This window comes from Hyla sarda, chromosome 6 (assembly GCF_029499605.1).
Source record: "Hyla sarda isolate aHylSar1 chromosome 6, aHylSar1.hap1, whole genome shotgun sequence".
Classification (NCBI taxonomy): domain Eukaryota; kingdom Metazoa; phylum Chordata; class Amphibia; order Anura; family Hylidae; genus Hyla; species Hyla sarda.
Window position 1 is genome coordinate 218,391,947 of NC_079194.1, and position 18,078 is coordinate 218,410,024.

The window sequence follows — 18,078 nt, forward strand, 5'->3', positions numbered from 1 at the left end:
TGAAGAATTAAAAGGATTTTATTGTCCAGAATGCAACGCGTTTCGCTGCGCAAGCGCAGCTTCATCATGCATCATGATGCCAGATGAAGCGCCCCAGCAATCCTGTCCCTCCCACTCTACTCCCTTTCACGCACCCCAGCCCTCCTGTGCCTCCCACTCTACTCCCTTTCACAGACTATTTCTGATCTGGTACGGGTCTCCTGATCTGTGGTTACTGCTAGAGATGAGCGAACTTACAGTGATTCTCGGCAATTGCTGACTTAAGCCTGCATAAATAACCGTATTTATCGGCGTATAACAAGCACTTTTTAGGCAAAATTTTTTAGCCTAAATTCTATCTGCGTGTTATATGCCGATAAGCCGCTGCAGTTCAGTGATTTAAACCGGGTGCTTTAAATCAATGAACTGCAGCGGCTTTTGCAGGTGCAGAGACCTGCCGTCGCTGCCGGCTTCTCTGCCTCTCCTGGGGTCTAGAGCCCTGCTGCCGACCCTTCTCTCCCCTGGCTATCTGCCGCTGCCCCATTGCCGGCGCCGATAGCCGATAGGGGAGAGAAGCGGCGCCGGCAATGGGGCAGCGGCGCCGACAGACGGGGAGAGAAGGGGCAGCGGCACCCATTGCCGGTGCCGCTGCCCCGTTGCCTCCCCCATCCCCGGTTGTATAATTACCTGTTGCCGGGGTCGGGTCCGTGCTGCTTCAGGCCTCCGGTGTGCGTCCCCTGCGTCGTTGCTATGTGCTGCGAGATGCAATGACGTCATTGCGCCGTGCATCGCATAGCAACGACGCAGTGGACGCACACCGGAGGCCTTAAGCAGGGGGAGAGAATGGGCAGTGGCGCAGATAGCCAGCGCGAGAGAAGCGGCGGCAGCAGGGCTCTAGACCCCAGGAAAGGCAGGGTAAGAGAAGCGGGCAGTGACTGCCTCTCTCCCCCTGCCTTTCCTGGGGGCTTCTGCGGGGCGAGAAACAGTGTATCTGGGTATACGCATGCGCACACACACACGCACCCTCATTTTACCAAGGATATTTGGGTAAAAAACTTTTTTTACCCAAATGTCCTTGGCAAAATGAGGGTGCGTGTTATAGGCCGGTGCGTGGTATACCTGTAGTTCAGGTAGTTCAGCTTTCAGGTGCTCCGGTGGGCTGGAAAAGGTCCTAGGAGAGAGTCTCCTTATTGAAGGGTCCTCATATGTCATGTCTGCCGGTCACGGGACTAGTACAGGAAAGTACAAGACGCGCTTCGAGGGTATGTTCCCTCTTTCTCAATTGCATAGCGTGTACAAAAAACATCATAGTGTGGGATTATATACAAATATTCTTGGTGCCAAAAAATGGCGGTGGTCGAGGGTCAGGGTGGGCGGCACTGGGGGTTTGCGCCGTACATCTTCAGATACTCAAATCAAAATCAAATTACATTGTGGATCAAATGTGTTGTTGTTGAATCAGTATATTAACATTTATAAATACATAGTGAGACATTGTGGGTTTTCTGTACTGTAAAAGTGTATTTTGGATGGATTTTTTTTATGTAATAAACAAAATATTGGGATTTCCCCGCTGAAATATTCGTAAAAAAAGAGCAATAACAGAACTGTGGTGATGTCACTCGGTCACGTGGTGTATGAGCGACCAATGGTGTATATCTGGTTTTCTTTTAAGAAAATAACGCTTTGCAGCAAGTGCTAGCGGACCACGTGGTACAGGAGCGACCAATAGGGGGACAACTCCGGGTTTGTTTTGTGACGTACAGGTACATTCAGGTGGAGTAACCAATCCAGTTGTTTATGGGATGGCGTGGGGCAGCATTTCCCTTCTCCTGCAGTGCCTGGTGCACTTTACCAATCCCCTTTCCACAGGGGGTATGGTGATCAGGGAGCTTGGCATGGTCAGTCACTGAGTCTCAGCTTGACCAACTCTTGTTTCCCCTTCACTAGGGGGACTGTTTCGTTGAGCATTTTCTGCTGCCAAGATAGTGCCATCTCTGTTCCCACTATATAGGTGGGGTATTAGGCTGGACCCTTTTTTTTTTTGCTGAGAGCAGTCAACTGAGCCTTTTGCTGTCTGGGCTTGTGTGCTTACTGTTTACCATTGCAGCCTGGCTCTCTTTCTGTCTCTTGGTTATCAACTGCTGCTCACGCAGCCTTGGCACTCTTCTCTGTTTGAGGAGTTTATGTATTCATGTATGGCCCGGTCTAGCCACCGTCTGTTGTTTTGGGTCCTGCCATTGCTCTTCTCCTCCCTAGGCGCAATCTCCCTGGAAAAGTGTGTTCTTCCTTCCCCTTTTGACATTGCAGCTGCGCTGCCACCTTTGTCTTGGAGTAACCTTCCTGTGCCCAGCATCTGAGCATCCAGCTGGGTTCCCCTTTGTTTCCCCCTCCGTTCCCGTTCTGGCGGGATGTTACTTCGGAGTACTCTGGTCCAGTTGGGTCCAAGATCGGTTAGTCTCCTTGGCTTGGACTCTGTCCTAGGATGCTGTGGCGTGCCTTCATTTCAGGCAGCTCTCCCGGTTCTTTGGGCCTTAGTGATGATTGAAGTCTCGGGCACGTGTAGTGATCCAGCCCAGACTCTTCCACCATCCCATTTGGTGGAGCGGTCTATCTGTACTGCACTTCTTCACTCCTTCATGTCTTGACATGGATGTGTGTCTGATGAAGGGGGCATGTCAGCCGCTGCTTCATGCGGAGGTCGGCATGCCCCCAGTTACTGAGGTCCCAGGGGTCGAACCCCCCACGATCTAAAACTTATCCCCTATCCTTTAGATAGTGATAAGTTTTTCTGCATAATATATCTCCTTTTAAATATTGCATTCTAAGTACCGTATATGATCGAGTATAAGCCGAGTTTTTCAGCACGATTTTTCGTGCTGAAAACGCCCCCCTCGGCTTATACTCGAGTGAACTCTCTGCCCTCAGTGGTCTTCAACCTGCGGACCCCCAGATGTTTCAAGACTACAACTCCCAGCAAGCCCGGGCAGCCATCGGCTGTCCGGGCTTGCTGGGAGTTGTAGTTTTGAAACCTCTGGAGGTCCGCAGGTTGAAGACAACTGCGGCCTTCGACATCATCCAGCCCGGCCAGGGGCCCGGCCCCGGAATAGTCACGTTGCCTTGACGACTATGCAGAGGGACGTTCATTACCAACGCCCCTCTGCGTCGTCGTCAAGGCAACGCCTCTATTCCGGGCCCGAAGCGAGGTGAAGATGGCAGCCCGGAACCACTATCCCACCGGACGACCTCCCCACCGGACAGTCCTGCAGCACCGGACCAGCGCACCCTAACGTCCCGCCGAGCGGAGGTGTTACAGAACTAAAGGGGGTGAGAGGAAGGGCTGGATGATGTCGAAGGCCGCAGTGGTCTTCAACCTGCGGACCTCCAGAGGTTTCCAAACTACAACTCCCAGCAAGCCTGGACAGCCAATGGCTGCCCGGGCTTGCTGGGAGTTGTAATTTTGAAACATCTGGAGGTCCACAGGTTGAAGACCACTGTATCAGACATTGACAAGCGGTGATGATGAAGGTGGGGGGGGGGCTGATGACATGTGGTGATAAGGGGATGATAAAGGGGGGTGTGTGGGATGATGACAGGGGGATGATGAAGGGGGGGGGTGTTGGATGATGACAAGGGGATGATGAAGGGGGGGTGTGGGATGATAAGGGGATGATGAAGGGGGGGTGTGGGATGATAAGGGGATGATGAAGGGGGGGTGTGGGATGATAAGGGGATGATGAAGGGGGGGTGTGGGATGACAAGGGGATGATGAAGGGGGGGTGTGGGATGACAAGGGGATGATGAAGGGGGGGTGTGGGATGACAAGGGGATGATGAAGGGGGGGGTGTGGGATGACAAGGGGATGATGAAGGGGGGGTGTGGGATGACAAGGGGATGATGAAGGGGGGGGGTGGGATGATGACAAGGGGATGATGAAGGGGGGGGTGGGATGATAAGGGGATGATGAAGGGGGGGGTGTGGGATGATAAGGGGATGATGAAGGGGGGGTGTGGGGGATGATGTATTTCCCACCCTAGGCTTATACTCGAGTCAATAACTTTTCCTGGGATTTTGGGGGTAAAATTAGGGGCCTCGGCTTATATTCGGGTCTGCTTATGCTCGAGAATATACGGTATTTGAATTTTATTCCAGGATTTGCTTGTATTCAGGTGAGACTGGAAAATTTTCAAGATTCACAAAGGTCTTTCATGATGGTCTAAAATGTTGTATAGTTTGAATACCATGTTATAAGCAGATTATTTATCATTCTAAAAGAACATTAAGGGGGTACTCCGCCCCTAGACATCCAAAGGATAGGGGATAAGAAGTCTGATCTTGAGGGTCTGGCCGCTGGGACCCCTGCGATCTCCATCCGGCACCCCAGTAATCCATATACACAGAACGATCTCTGCTTCATGCCAAATTTCGAGCCATCCCAGCTGTCATGCCCCCTCCATAAATCTCCCATAGACATTAATAGAGGGTGCGTTACAACCACAGCAGCCCGAAGCCTAGCACAGCTGGCATTCTTAACATAAATGCTCAGAGTGCCGGGCCGGAGATCAGCATCTGGATCCCCGCGATCAGATATATTATCCCCTATCCTGATAACTTAGGTCAGCCCAGTTTTCAAGTTGACGGCAGCTAAAAGCAGTTTGTTGATGGACATACGATAAACTACTATTCAGCTGTAATACTATGTGGCCATAAAAAAATGAAACTTTTTTTAGCTGCCTTTTCATATGGAAATTATATAGACATTCATACAGACAAGCTTTGGGCTGTTTCACAGCTACAATGTGTGAAACCAGCCGTGATGTCTGTAATTTTTAACTTTTCAATAAAATCGAAAAAAAAAAAACACACACAGGTCATACCAAGCAAAACTTTATACTTGTTAGTGATTGTGATTGTAACGAATAGTTGTTATTCTACTTGTGAAAACCTTTTCACATTTTATATTGATTTCTTTAGTAGTTTTTTTTGTAATTAGGCTTTCTATGAATGTTTGTTTTTGCCTTTTCAGAACATTACAGATGCTATTGGGCGAGCAGTTGCTGATGCCCTTCATGTACAAATTCATACAGCCTACAGAGAAGCCTTCCAGAATACCGTGCTTCCAGCGTTTGAGAAGGGTTGTCAGTCTATGTTCCAGCAAATAAACGGCAGCTTCAAGCAAGGCACCCAAGAGTGTAAGTTCTTAGGAAAGAGTACATTAAAGCGTACCTGTCGGATACAACAAAAACATTTAAATTTTTTTTTATATATTACTTCTGGCATGGTATGACAAAAATACACACACACACATACATATATATGTTTAGTAAATAAATTCATCCTGAGTTCACAGATAAGCACTATATGTTGGCTATATGTTTTGTTAGTTTTTAAATGTCTGTTCTTTATAGATTTTATATATATATATATATATATATATCTCTATATCTCTCTCTCTCTCTCTCTCTCTCTATCTATCTATCTATCTATCTATCTATCTATCTATCTATCTATATATATATATATATATATATATATATATATATATACTCTATCTATATCTGTGTGTCTTCAGATATTTTGTGATACCATTCCAAAATAAGTATCATAAGCAGTTTCCAAAGCCTTTAATGAAACATTTTTAATTTTTTTTATTTATTTTGTTATCCATTGAAAGGTATCCTTTTTTTCACATTGTTACCAATGTCTACCACACTCTGGCTGCGTAGTGCCAAATATCAGGGGAATATGTTGGAGGTACATGTTGATGAATAATCCTGACCTATTAAATAAATTTATAAACTTATTTAGGGCAATATAAGAATTAAACACGAAGTCTCCTGCTCCCCGCCGCTCACAATTGGTTCTTTTTCGGGAGAGAGCTGCAGCCTCTTCAGTGTTTACTGCTGCTCGTGTCCAGATTATTGTAATTCTAGTAGCTATAGCGCAAGATACTGCATTATTTTTGTATGTTCAACCCGATAACGACCATGGACGTCTATGCTCGTTCAATGGCCGTTAACTGGGTATGACGCCGGCTCCCAACTCGAGCCCGCGTCATACCAGCCGGCCCCCAACTGATTCCTGTGGCTGGGGGCCGGCGTTAATAGTCGACGTGCGGCGATCGCTGCGGACGGCTATTAACCCTTTAGATCCCCGCTGTCAAAGTTGACAGGGGCGTCTAAAGTTGCCTGTATCCCGTCCCTGGTGGTCCACTGGGGTGGATCGCCCCCCCACAGCGTGATCGTGGGGGGGGGGGGGGGTGGGGGGGAGATTTCCACTGCTGAGGTAGCTGGAGGGCTTACCTCTCTTTCCACGGCGGCTCCGGTGCTCAGAATGATAAAGCCTGGCAGCACCAGGCTTTATCAATCCAGCGCAGAGCACACAGATCAATGGGAATATGCGTAACCCCATTGACCTGTATGAGGAATCAAATGATTCCTCCAAAAAGTCCCCTAAGGGGACTAAAAGTGTGTAAAAACACACACATTAACCCCTTCCTTATTAAAAGTTTAAATCACCCCCCTTTTCACAAATTCCATATAAAAAATATATAAACATAATAAAAATAAACCTATATGATATCGCCACGTGCATAAATGTCCGAACTATAAAACTATATCTTAAATTAAACCGTAAGGTCAATGGTGTACCGCAAATTCCAAAGTCGAAAATAGCGTATTTTTGGTCACTTTTCATACCATTTAAAAAGAGGAATAAAAAGCGATTAAAAAGTTCAATCAAAACAAAATGGTACTGATTAAAACTTCAGATCACGGCGCAAAAAATTAGCCCTCACACCACCCCATACGTGGAAAAATAAAAAAGTTTTACAGGGGTCAGAAGATGACAATTTTAAATGTATTCATTTTCGTGCATGTAGTTTTTTCCCAAAAGTACGACAAAATCAAACCTCTATAAGTAGGGTATAATTTTATTCGTATAGACCTACAGAATAAAGATAGTGTCATTTTTTCCGAAAAATTTACGGTTTACAAAATGGTGTTTTTTGTTTTTTTCTTCAATTTTGTCGGACAATTATTTTTTTTTCCCGTTTTGCTGTAGATTTTTGGGTAAAATGACTGATGTCATTACAAATTAGAATTGGTTGCGCAAAAAATAAACCCTCATGTTAATTTTTAGGTGCAAAATTTAAAGGGATATGATTTTTAAAAGGTAAGAGGAAAGTGCAAAAAACAGAAAAACGCTTGGTCCTTAAGGGGTTAATTGCGACAGAGCCGCAGTACTATGCCTTGTTGTTACTAGAAGTATGACTGTGTGGCAACGAGCCGCAGGAAACCCTAAAGAGGCTTCAGCCCCTACAAACAACTGATCGGCGGGGATGTTGGGGAGTTGGAGGATTGGCCATCAGTTATCCAGGATAGTGGATAAGATGTCTGTTCGCGGGGATCCCGCCACTGGGAACCCCCACGATCTCTCCTGCAGCACCCCCGGTTATCTGTTCCGTGTCTGTTGACAAGCGTTACAGGGGCCGGAGAAGTGACGTCACAGCCCGCACCCTCGTAACGTCACGCCCAGTCCAATAGACTTGTATTGAGGGGGTGGGGCCGTGACATCACGATACTCCGGCCCCTGTATCGTCGTCATCAGGCACGGAGCGAAGTTCGCTTTATGCAGCGTTTGACTGGATGCTGCAGGAGAGATCGCGGGGGTCCCCAGCGGCGGGACCCCTGCGATCAGACCTCTTATCCCCTATCTTTTGGAGAGGGGATAAGACGTCTAGGGGCAAAGTACCCTTTTAACTGGACTACATAGACCATCCTTCTCTCCACACTCTGTGCCTATGTGAGCGGGACATTTCCACAAACTAAAATGAGATGAGACAGTCCCAGCCACATGATAGGGAGCTAAGAGATAATGTTTAAAGCGCACACTTCTACCGTATGATCCTGCTGATCAGTCGGGATCTGAACACTCGGACCTTAACTGATAAAAACTTTAAAAAAAAAAAAAATTCCTATTCTTTCAAAAACATGTTGAAATATCCCATTGTTTTTATTTGGACTAATTATATACCAGAGGGTATGAGCCACACCTATATGGCTTGGATCATAAGCTGCATATTTGTAACATTATACTTGTATAATAAATAAAATATTTTTTATTTTCTTCTGCTGCTGATCTGCTGTGTGTGTTATGTGTTTTCAGATATGCAGCAATTGGAAAGTCACCTTCAGACAAAAAAAGCAAATGAACAAGAAATAAGAGAGCCCCTGGTGGCACAACTACAGCAGCTCATAGATTCTCTCCAATCTACGACTGACCAGCTCTCTTCAAGCCTGAGTGGAAACGTAAGATCTGAAGTACAGCAGCAATTACACGTAGTTGTAGCAACGTAAGTTATATAAATTATAAGAAATGTTTGTGCTAAAATGCCTGTGTAAGCCAGTCTCGCATGCCATCAGACAACCATTTTCCTGGTGTGTGTTTACGGTTTGTGAGACCTCCCATAAATGCCTGATAGTCTCTCCTCTACCCCTCCCTGAACAAGGACTTCACACATTTTGTGCCTGGCCTCTTCTTCACATGCTATTTCTACTATAGCTATCTCTGCGCCATACTACTGCCAATGGCTGCATCATGTATGACCATTTACAGCAGAAACGCTGCGGATTTTACAGAGCAGAAAGTCTACTAGATTTCTGCATTAGCATCTGTGGCAGAAATCGTGCAGGTGTGTTGCATATTTTGCAGATTATGAAAATGAATTAAAATACACTAGGGTAGAGTGTTGAAGATCCACAGTAAAATCTGCAAACTTTCTCCATCAAGAACACAGACTGTAAACTTATTGATGATTTTGAGTTCCGTTGAGAAAATCCACAGCAAATCCAGCACCAAAATTGATATTCCGTGAACTCAAAATCATCAATAAATTTGCAGTCTCTTAAGGGTACGATCCCACGTTGCTCGAACGTAGTGTATTTCACTGCCCCACCCCCAAACTTCACTGAACACACAGGGTTGTCGCCAGCTATTCTCATGGCAAAATACACAGCGTATTTCCTGCTGCGCAGCACAGTCTGCGCAGCGTAACAATAGTCTGCATAAGCGCTATGTGGGACCGTACCCTTAATGTGTATTGAATTTACTACTGTTGTAAATGCTGCAGACTTTGCTCCTTGCAAATCCACAGCATTTTCACTTTGTGTGATCCTACTATTATAAGGCCACATAATATCCAAAACTTGCTTTAACAACATTGTCATATTTTATTTAAAAAAAAAAAATTTCATTAATCTTTTTCTTTATACATAATAAAACTTAAAGGAAAACTGTCACCTGTTCATCCACACTAAACCCAATACACCGGGTTATAGTGGAGGTGAACAGGAGACCGATGCGGGGTCTCTGACTAATATACATACCTGTAGTCTGGCACCCGATTCCTCTAAAAATCGGATTCTTTCTGAGCTGAATTGCGCACTGGAAGCAGGCCTGCTGGCTGGATTTGAATATTTAATGGTCGCTGGTCACATTGAGTGCTCAGTAGGCACAAGCGCTCACGTGACCAGCGACCATGAATATTCAAATCCAGCCAGCGGCGCCCACCTCCAGCGCACAGTTTAGCGCAGATGGAAGCCAGTCTTCAGATACGGGCGTCGGCTTGTAGGTATGTATATTAGTCAGAGACCCCGCATCGGTCTCCTGTTCACCCGCACTATAACCGGATGTATTGGCTTTAGTGTGGGTGAATGGGTGACAGTTTTCCTTTAGAGACTATTCACATGTACAGTATTCTGTGCAGATTTGATGCGCAGGATTTCAAGCGGTGTTCAGTTTGCATTGAAATCTGCAGCAGAAAATCCTGTGCATCAAATCTGCACAGAATACTGTACGTGTGAATAGACCATTTATGGTGAAGGTGGACATACTGTCATTTTTATCAATAAATGTCAGATTACTAGTGTGTTCAAACATAAATATGCTGCATGATAATAAGATTCCTTCACTCAAGTAGGTTGTTTAGTTCATACATTAGGCTAAATCATGTTGATGTTCCTTCTGTTTGCAGTATGCAAGACTCTATCCTTTCTCAGGTGCAAAGAATTATCAAAGAAGAAGTAAATCATGCGATGAAGGAACAGCAGGCAGTAGTTACATCAAGCATTATGCATGCTATGAGATCTGCGGCAGGGACACCTATTCCTTCTTCCCATCTTGATTATCAGTCACAACAGACACACATCATGCAGCTACTTCAACAAGGTCACCTTAACCAAGCTTTTCAGCAGGTATGTACAACCTAAAGTAGACCTCAGAGTGGAAAATCTTTTCATAACAAGCTGGAGCTCATAGTTATCAAATCAAATAATAAAATCCTGTGCAGATGATTTCTCAGATAATTCGTTCTTAAAGCATGTATCTCTAAGGGAGAGGTGGGGATGAGCTAGACCACACGAGCATTAGCCGGCGCACAGCGCAACAATGAGATTGCGGGGGTCCCAGCAGTTATCCCCCCCCCCCCGATCAGACACTTATATAGGGGATACGATTATTTCACTGCATTTGTCCTTTAATTCTGCCAGTACTTATCAGCTGATGTATACTACAGAGGAAGTTGAGTAGTTCTTTTCAGTCTGACCATAGTGCTCTCTGCTGACACCTCTGTCCATTTCAGGAACTGTCCGGAGTAGAAGCAAATACCCATAGCAAACCTCTCCTACTCTGGACAGTTCCTGACAGACAGAGGTGTCAGCAGGGAGCACTGTGGTCAGATAGAAAAGAACAACTTAGCTTCCTCTGGAATATACAGCAGCTGATAAGTACTGGAAGGATTAAGATTTTTTTACTAGAAGTAATTTACAAATCTGTATAACTTTCTAGAACCAGTTAATTTGGGGAAAAAAAAACTGTTTTCCACTGGTGTTCCCCCTTAGATTTTTCAAGGGAACACAAACAAATCGCCTATGTAACTGCATCCTGACTACTTTCAATTGTTGTAAAACCACAAAAAAATACCACAACTGAAGAAACTGAATACCACAATAAGCATTGTTTATATTTTCCTATTGATTCATACCAAGATGGCTGTTTTATGCAGTTTTCATATTTCTCATTGACATTTCCAAGCACCTAAAGTGCCTTTGGAACATCTTGGTTCCCACCTCCCTCCAATCCCTGCCCTGCTCGATTGAAGGTCAGCTGAAAGCTGAGCCCTGTTTCCAAATCCCACACCTGGGCACAATTTGTATGCACAGTGCAAATGTGAAATTTGGAAGCAGGGCTCTACGCTGGAAGCAGGTTTTGGTAAGTACAAACAGCAATAAAAAATGCCATTTAAATGTGCCCATAGCCCTTTGGCAGGTATTTTAAAATGATCACTATTGTTTTAACAAACTTTTCATAAATCAATTGTACAAGGGAGTCTGAGATTTGTAATATGTTATCAGAGAAAATGTATTTCTCTCCTATCAGGCTACTTTAAAAAAAAAAAACTAACATTTAGCCACATGCGCAATTGACTGATAAATGCAAAGAAAGGAGTCAGCACTCGAGAGTCCCAGTGCGTCTGCAAGTGTCCAACCAGCGTGCCAACGCTGGATCAAGCGAATTGCATCCCAAGTGGAGACACAGCAAACTGCAGTGGCATATGGGTGAATAAAGTGGCTAGAAGTTTATTTGCACCAACAAGTACATGCGACGTTTCGGCCAAATGGCCTTTCTCAAGCATATACTCACCCATATGCTGTGTCTTCACTTGGGAGGGGGTGTGTGTGTCTGTGTGTGTGTGTATAGATAGATATATGTATAGATATAGATATAAAATATATATATATATTTAATAAAACCATACAGTGAATGGTGTGAGTGTAATAAATTAATAAAAGACATGCTGGCATTGGGGGGGGGAGGGTTAGAGGTCACATCTAGAAAAAAAAGAGAAAAAAAAAAAACTATCAAAAAGTCTGATCAGTGCCAAATTGGTACAGATAAAACTACAGATTATCGGGCCAAATTGAGCCCCATACACTTTCATAAAAATAAAAGCTAAATTCTTATAGGAATCAGAAAATCGGAATTGGGGGAAAAAAGAAATTAATAAATATATATGCACACATATAGGAACAAGTGGAGGCGATAATTTTTCATTTGCACAGCCCACTGTTCCAAAAGTCTGTCAAACACCAATGGGGTGTAAATGCTCACTGCACCCCTTATTAAATTCTATGAGGGGTGTAGTTTCCAAAATGGGGTCACATGTGGGGGGGGGGGGGGTCCACTGTTCTGGCACCATGGGGGGGGCTTTGTAAACGTACATCAATGCACTGGTCAAGACCAGTATATGGAGGGTTAATCCAATCACTTTTTCCAATAGGGTACTATTGGATTGCCCCAAGGGGTGATCTAATTTCCCATATACCCACTAAAATATTTAACCTTTTATTGTTAATTAAATCAAAAATATCCACATATTTAAAAAGTATCAGAGCAGTCCTCCCTGGTTTGTATCCAACCAGGGAGGACTGCTCTGATACTTTTTAAATGTGTGGATATTTTTGATTTAATTAACAATAAAGGTTAAATATTTTAGTGGGTATATGGGAAATTAGGGTACTATTAGATTGCCCCAAGGGGTGATCTATTGGAAAAATTGTAAACGTACATGGCCCCCGACTTCCATTCCAAACAAATTCTCTCTCCAAAAGCCCAATGGTGCTCTTTCTCTTCTGAGCATTGTAGTTTGCCTTCAGAGCACTTGATGTCCACACATGGGGTATTTCCATACTCAGAAGAAATGGGGTTACAAATTTTGGGGGGTATTTTTCTCTAACCTATTCCTATGATATATAAAAATAGTAATTTTTGGGGGGGAAAAACAGCATTTTAGTGGGAAAAAAATTTGTTTAATTTACACATCCGACTTTAACGAAAAGTTGTCAAACACCTGTGGAGTGTTAAGGCTCACTGGACCCCTTTTTTTTTTTATTTTTTTTTTTTGCTGTTCTGGCACCATTGGGGCATCCTAAATGTGACATGCCCCCAAAAACCATTTCAGCAAAATTTGCTTTCAAAAAGCCAAATGTGACTACTTCTCTTCTGAGCATTGTAGTTTGCCTGCAGAGCACTTGACGTCCACACATGGGGTATTTCCATACTCAGAAGAAATGGGGTTACAAATTTTGGGGGGCATTTTCTCCTATTACCTCTTGTAAAAATGGTAAATTGGGGGGGAAAAACTGCATTTTAGTGAAGAATTTTTTTTTCATTTACACATCCGACTTTAACGAAAATGTTGTCAAACACCTGTGGGGTGTTAAGGCCAACTGTACCCCTTCTTACGTGCCTTGAGGGGTGTAGATTACAAAATAGTTTGCCATGTGTTTTTTTTTTTTTTTTTTTCTTGCTGTTATGGAACCATACAGGACTTTCGAAATGCGACATGCCCCCCCTAAAACCATTTCAGCAAAATTCACTCTCCAAAATCCCATTGTCGCTCCTTCACTTCTGAGCCCTCTATTGCACCCACAGAGCACTTTACGTTCACATATGAGGATTTTCTTTACTCTAGAGAAATTGGGTTACACATTTTGGGGGGCATTTTCTCCTTTTACCGGGTCTACAAGAACATGTTAGTGTAAAAAATTGAGATTTTAAATTTTCTCCTTCAATTTGCTGCTTTTCCTATGAAACACCTAAAGGGTTAACAAACATTCTGAATATCATTTTGTATACTTTGATGGGTGCAATTTTTATAATGGGGTCATTTATGGGGTGTTTCTAATATGAAGGCCCCTCAAATCCACTTCAAAACTGAACTGGTCCCTGAAAAATTCAGAAATTTAGAAAAAAAAATTAAAAATTGGAAAATTGCTGCTGAACTTTGAAGCCCCCTGACATGTTTTTACTTTTTGGAAGACCTCAACTGCAAACATAAAGTAGACATATTGTATATGTGAATCAATATATAATGTATTTGGAATGTCTATTTTCCTCACAAGCAGAGAGCTTCAGAGTTAGTGAAAAATTCCAAATTTCATGGACATTTTTACAATTTTGCATTTTTCTAAGAAAGTATGCAAGTATCGACCAAAAATTATCTCTGAATCAAATTCATAAGTAAAAACATCCCAGAGTTATTAATGCTTAAAGTGACAGTGGTCAGATGTGCAAAAAATGCTCTGGTCCTTAAGGGGTACTCCTCGGTCCTTAAAGGGGTACTTCGGCGCTTAGACATCTTATCTCCTATCCAAAGGATAGGGGATAAGATGCCTGATCGCAGGGGTTCCCACCTCTAGGGACCCCTGTGATCTTGCACGCCGCACCCCGTTAAAACCAGTCCCCGGAGCGTGTTCGCTCCGGGTCTGATTACTGTCGATCACGGGGCCGGAGCATTGTGGCGTCACGGCTCCACCCTGTGTGATGTCGCGCTACGCTCCCTCAATGCAAGCCTATGGGAGGGGGCGGAGCGTGACGTCACACGGGGCGGGGCTGTGACGTCACAATGCTCTGGCCCTGTGATCGACAGTAATCAGACCCGGAGCAAACACGCTTCGGGGACTGGTTTTAACTGGTTCCGGTGTGCAAGATCACAGGGGGTCCCCAGCGGCAGGAACCCCGCGATCAGGCATCTTATCCCCTATCCTTTGAATAGGGGATAAGATGTCTAAGCGCCGGAGTACCCCTTTAAGGGGTTAAGGAAGTATTAAATGGAAAGCGGTTGTTTCTAACGACAGTAACGCTTTAAGCAGTGATAGTTTCCTCCTTGTTACTTATAGTGAGTTTTTGTGTTATGTATGCAACAGAATTATATCATTAATTTATACATTTTTCTTTCCTCCTGACAGGCTCTAACAGCTTCAGATCTAAATTTGATCCTTTATGTTTGTGAGACAGTGGATTCCAGCAAGTATTTGGTCAGCATCCCTGCCCTCTTACTCAACCTGTTCTGCTGTCTCTCATCCAGCAGCTATCTTTTGACCTTTGTACTCGTACTGAACTCAAACTTAGGTAAGTGTTCCATAAATAAATCAAACACGTATGTGTGTAATACATGTATGTATGTGTGTAGTAAGATCTTATTTATATATTTATTTTTATGTTCATTTTGTCAGACAACTTTGTTAAAAAGGGCAGCATAGTACTCTTACAGATCGATGGTTATAGATAGGTTCAATCTCTACAGTATCCTGCACAAATTTGATGCTACAGATTTCAATGTAAACCAATTGACTGAACACAGCTTCAAATCTGCAACATCAAATATTTGCAGGATACGTGGGAGTACAGCCTTAGAGGGGCATTTTTTTTTTTTTTTTTTTTTTTTTAAATCAACTGGTGCCAGAAACAGATTTGTAAATTACTTCTATTAAAAACAAATCTTAATCCTTCCAGTTCTTATCAGCTGCTATTTGATCCACAGGAATTTATTTTCTTTTTGAATTTCCTTTCTGCCTGACGACAGTGGTCTCTGCTGACACCTCTGTCAGCAAGATATGTTTTCTATGGGGATTTGCTCCTACTCTGGACAGTTCCTAAAATGGACAGAGGTGTCAGCAGAGAGCACTGTGGTCAGGCAGAAAGGAAATTCAAAAAGAAAAGAACTTCCTGTGCTCAAACAGCACCTGATAAGTACTGGAAGGATTAAGATTTTTAAATAGAAGTAATTTACAAATCTGTTTAACTTTCTGGCACCAGTTGATTTAAAAAAATTTTTTCCAGTGGAGTACCCCTTTAATATGTATCCTATTATATGTGTTATAGGCATGTCTACAAAGATGTATTTATAGGGCTCGTGCAGTCCTACTTTTTTGGAATGTTTTCAATCGCTCCAGCAGCATCAAATACCACAGTACCACCTGCACCAACCTGTTTATACATTATAATAGTGTGGATGATACTTAATCTAATGCTGGTTACTTTTTCCATTGTGCTGTTACTGAGAAAAGTAAATCATATGCAAATGCTGATCTTGGTGCAGGGGGTTGTTTCCAGCTCCTTGGTGCACCGTTTTGCCTGCCCTATGGCCCTTGTAATCCAGACCCTTCATAAATATTCATAACATATATGCAGAAAATTAACATATATGAAGCTGCCAGATTACAAGGACCAGCCCAGCGGGCTTAACATTTTGTTTGCCAGCCCTTTGTGCACAAAACACCAGTATTTGCATGCTTGAATTTATCTACAACGGAATAAAAAAGAAATATATAACCCGCATTACATTTAGCATTACCCGCACTATTACCATAAATAAACAGGTTAGTGCCAATAACAAATTCCCTTGAAACTTTTTTTTTGAGAATTCTGAAGACCAAGTTGGCAAATATGTCAAAATGACAATCTATAGTGGCAGATATTAAGCTTAACAGAAGATGATATCTGTAAATAATACAGTACAATAAAAATGTGTCTATAATGTAACTGAAGAAAATCTTTGCAGAATAGAGGGCATGTTGGTGGTTTCTTAAAGGGGTACTCCGCCCCTAGACATCTTATCCTCTATCCAAAGGATAGGGGATAAGATGTCTTATCGTGGGGGTCCCGCTGCTGGGGACCCCCGCGATCTCGGCTTCAGCACCCCAGACATCTGGTGCACGGAGGAAACTTCGCTCTGTGCCGGATGACTGGCGATGCGGGACGGAGGCTCGTGAAGTCACAGCCACACCCCCTCAATGCAAGTCTATGGGAGGGGGTGTGGCGTCCGTCACGCCCCCTCCCATAGACTGTTTGTGACATCAAGGCCGCTCCCCTCAATGCCAGAGTGTGGCCGTGACGTCACGAGACTCAGGTGTTGCACCCGATGCTCTAAACGAATGCTGGGTGCAGCAGGGAGATCGCAGGGGGTCCCCAGCAGTGGGACCCTCGCGATCAGACATCTTAACCCCTATTCGTTTGGATAGGGGATAAGATGTCTAGGGGTGGAGTACATGCCTTCTATTCTGCAAAGATTTTCTTCAGTTACGTTATAGACAGAAATTGTTATTGTCTAGGGGAGGAGTACCCTTTTAATCTATCTTAGATTTGTTGCAGCATGTAAGCTTAGCCTAAGCATGGGAGGTTCATATGTCTATTTGTAACAGGCTATGTGTGGTTGCATGGATTTTGAAAGGGAGGTCATGTTTGTAAGATTTTAAGTAAATATTGTATAAGCCTCTTTTTATTTTTTATTTTTTTTCTTGTGTTTTTAGCTACTTGGAAGAAGCTGTAATGCATCTTGATCACAGCGACCCTGTAACAAGAGATCACATGGGAAGCATCATCAGTCAAGTGCGGCAGAAACTCTTTCAGTTCTTGCAGGTGGAGCCTCATACCTCCTTACATAAGTCTGCAAGACGACTGATGATCATGCTTCAGGGGCTTGTCACCTCGGTAAACTAGACTCCTTCCAGTCATGTACAGGCTCTCTACAACTCAACTGATTGTAAATCTTCAAACAAACTGTGCCTGCTTTGCTCAGCATACAGTGGGGAAACATCCTTGTAATAGTGGCAAGAAAGAAAGGCCACCAATTCTTATTAGTTCTACTTAGTTAATCGTTGAATATCTTTATTGGCTGAGTTTTAAAATGTTTTTTGGATTCCTTTCCTTTATTGTAAAATTGCAAAAAGAAAAAAAAAAAAACACGCATATTTACATATTTGTGTTTTTAGATTATGTGAAAGATATATCAAATAAATTTTCATTCTTGCACCTGAATGTTCTTCAATATAGTCCATGATATTGCATGAATAAAAAATGCTATATATACATGGAAACTTGTATGATATATGTTTAACCCCTTAACGGCATGACATGCTATATGTTTAACCCCTAAACGTGCTAAGGGACTTTGTAGCGAGTTCAGTGAGTAATCAGCAGCCAGGGCTCGCCGCTAATGCAAGACATCAGCAATCAGGCTGATGACCTGCATTAACCCTTTAGATGCTGTGATCAATGTCGTTCGTAACATCTAAAAGCTAAAAATATGGATTCCGGTGGGCTGATCAGGACCTCCCAAGCAGGATCCTGATCAGCTGAGATAGCGGCCGGAGCCCCTCTGCTTACCTCCGTGCCCCTCCGAGTCTTTCTGCTTGTACAGTCATAGCATTGAACAGTGTTTAGCAATCAGAAGACTGCATATAATCATCCCCTATAGGG

The 18,078-nt window shown here is 43.4% G+C and overlaps 1 protein-coding gene across 1 annotated transcript in view; it reads left to right on the forward strand.

The window, feature by feature from the left end:
• Window positions 1-17,629, forward strand: part of EDC4 (enhancer of mRNA decapping 4) — a 110,400-nt gene extending 92,771 nt beyond the window's left edge. The window contains 6 exon segments of the mRNA XM_056526448.1: window positions 5,006-5,171; window positions 8,146-8,332; window positions 10,013-10,232; window positions 14,787-14,838; window positions 14,841-14,949; window positions 17,130-17,629. Coding sequence (XP_056382423.1) covers window positions 5,006-5,171; window positions 8,146-8,332; window positions 10,013-10,232; window positions 14,787-14,838; window positions 14,841-14,949; window positions 17,130-17,319 — 924 coding nt within the window. The 3' untranslated portion in view covers window positions 17,320-17,629.
• The last annotated feature ends 449 nt before the right edge of the window (window positions 17,630-18,078 follow it).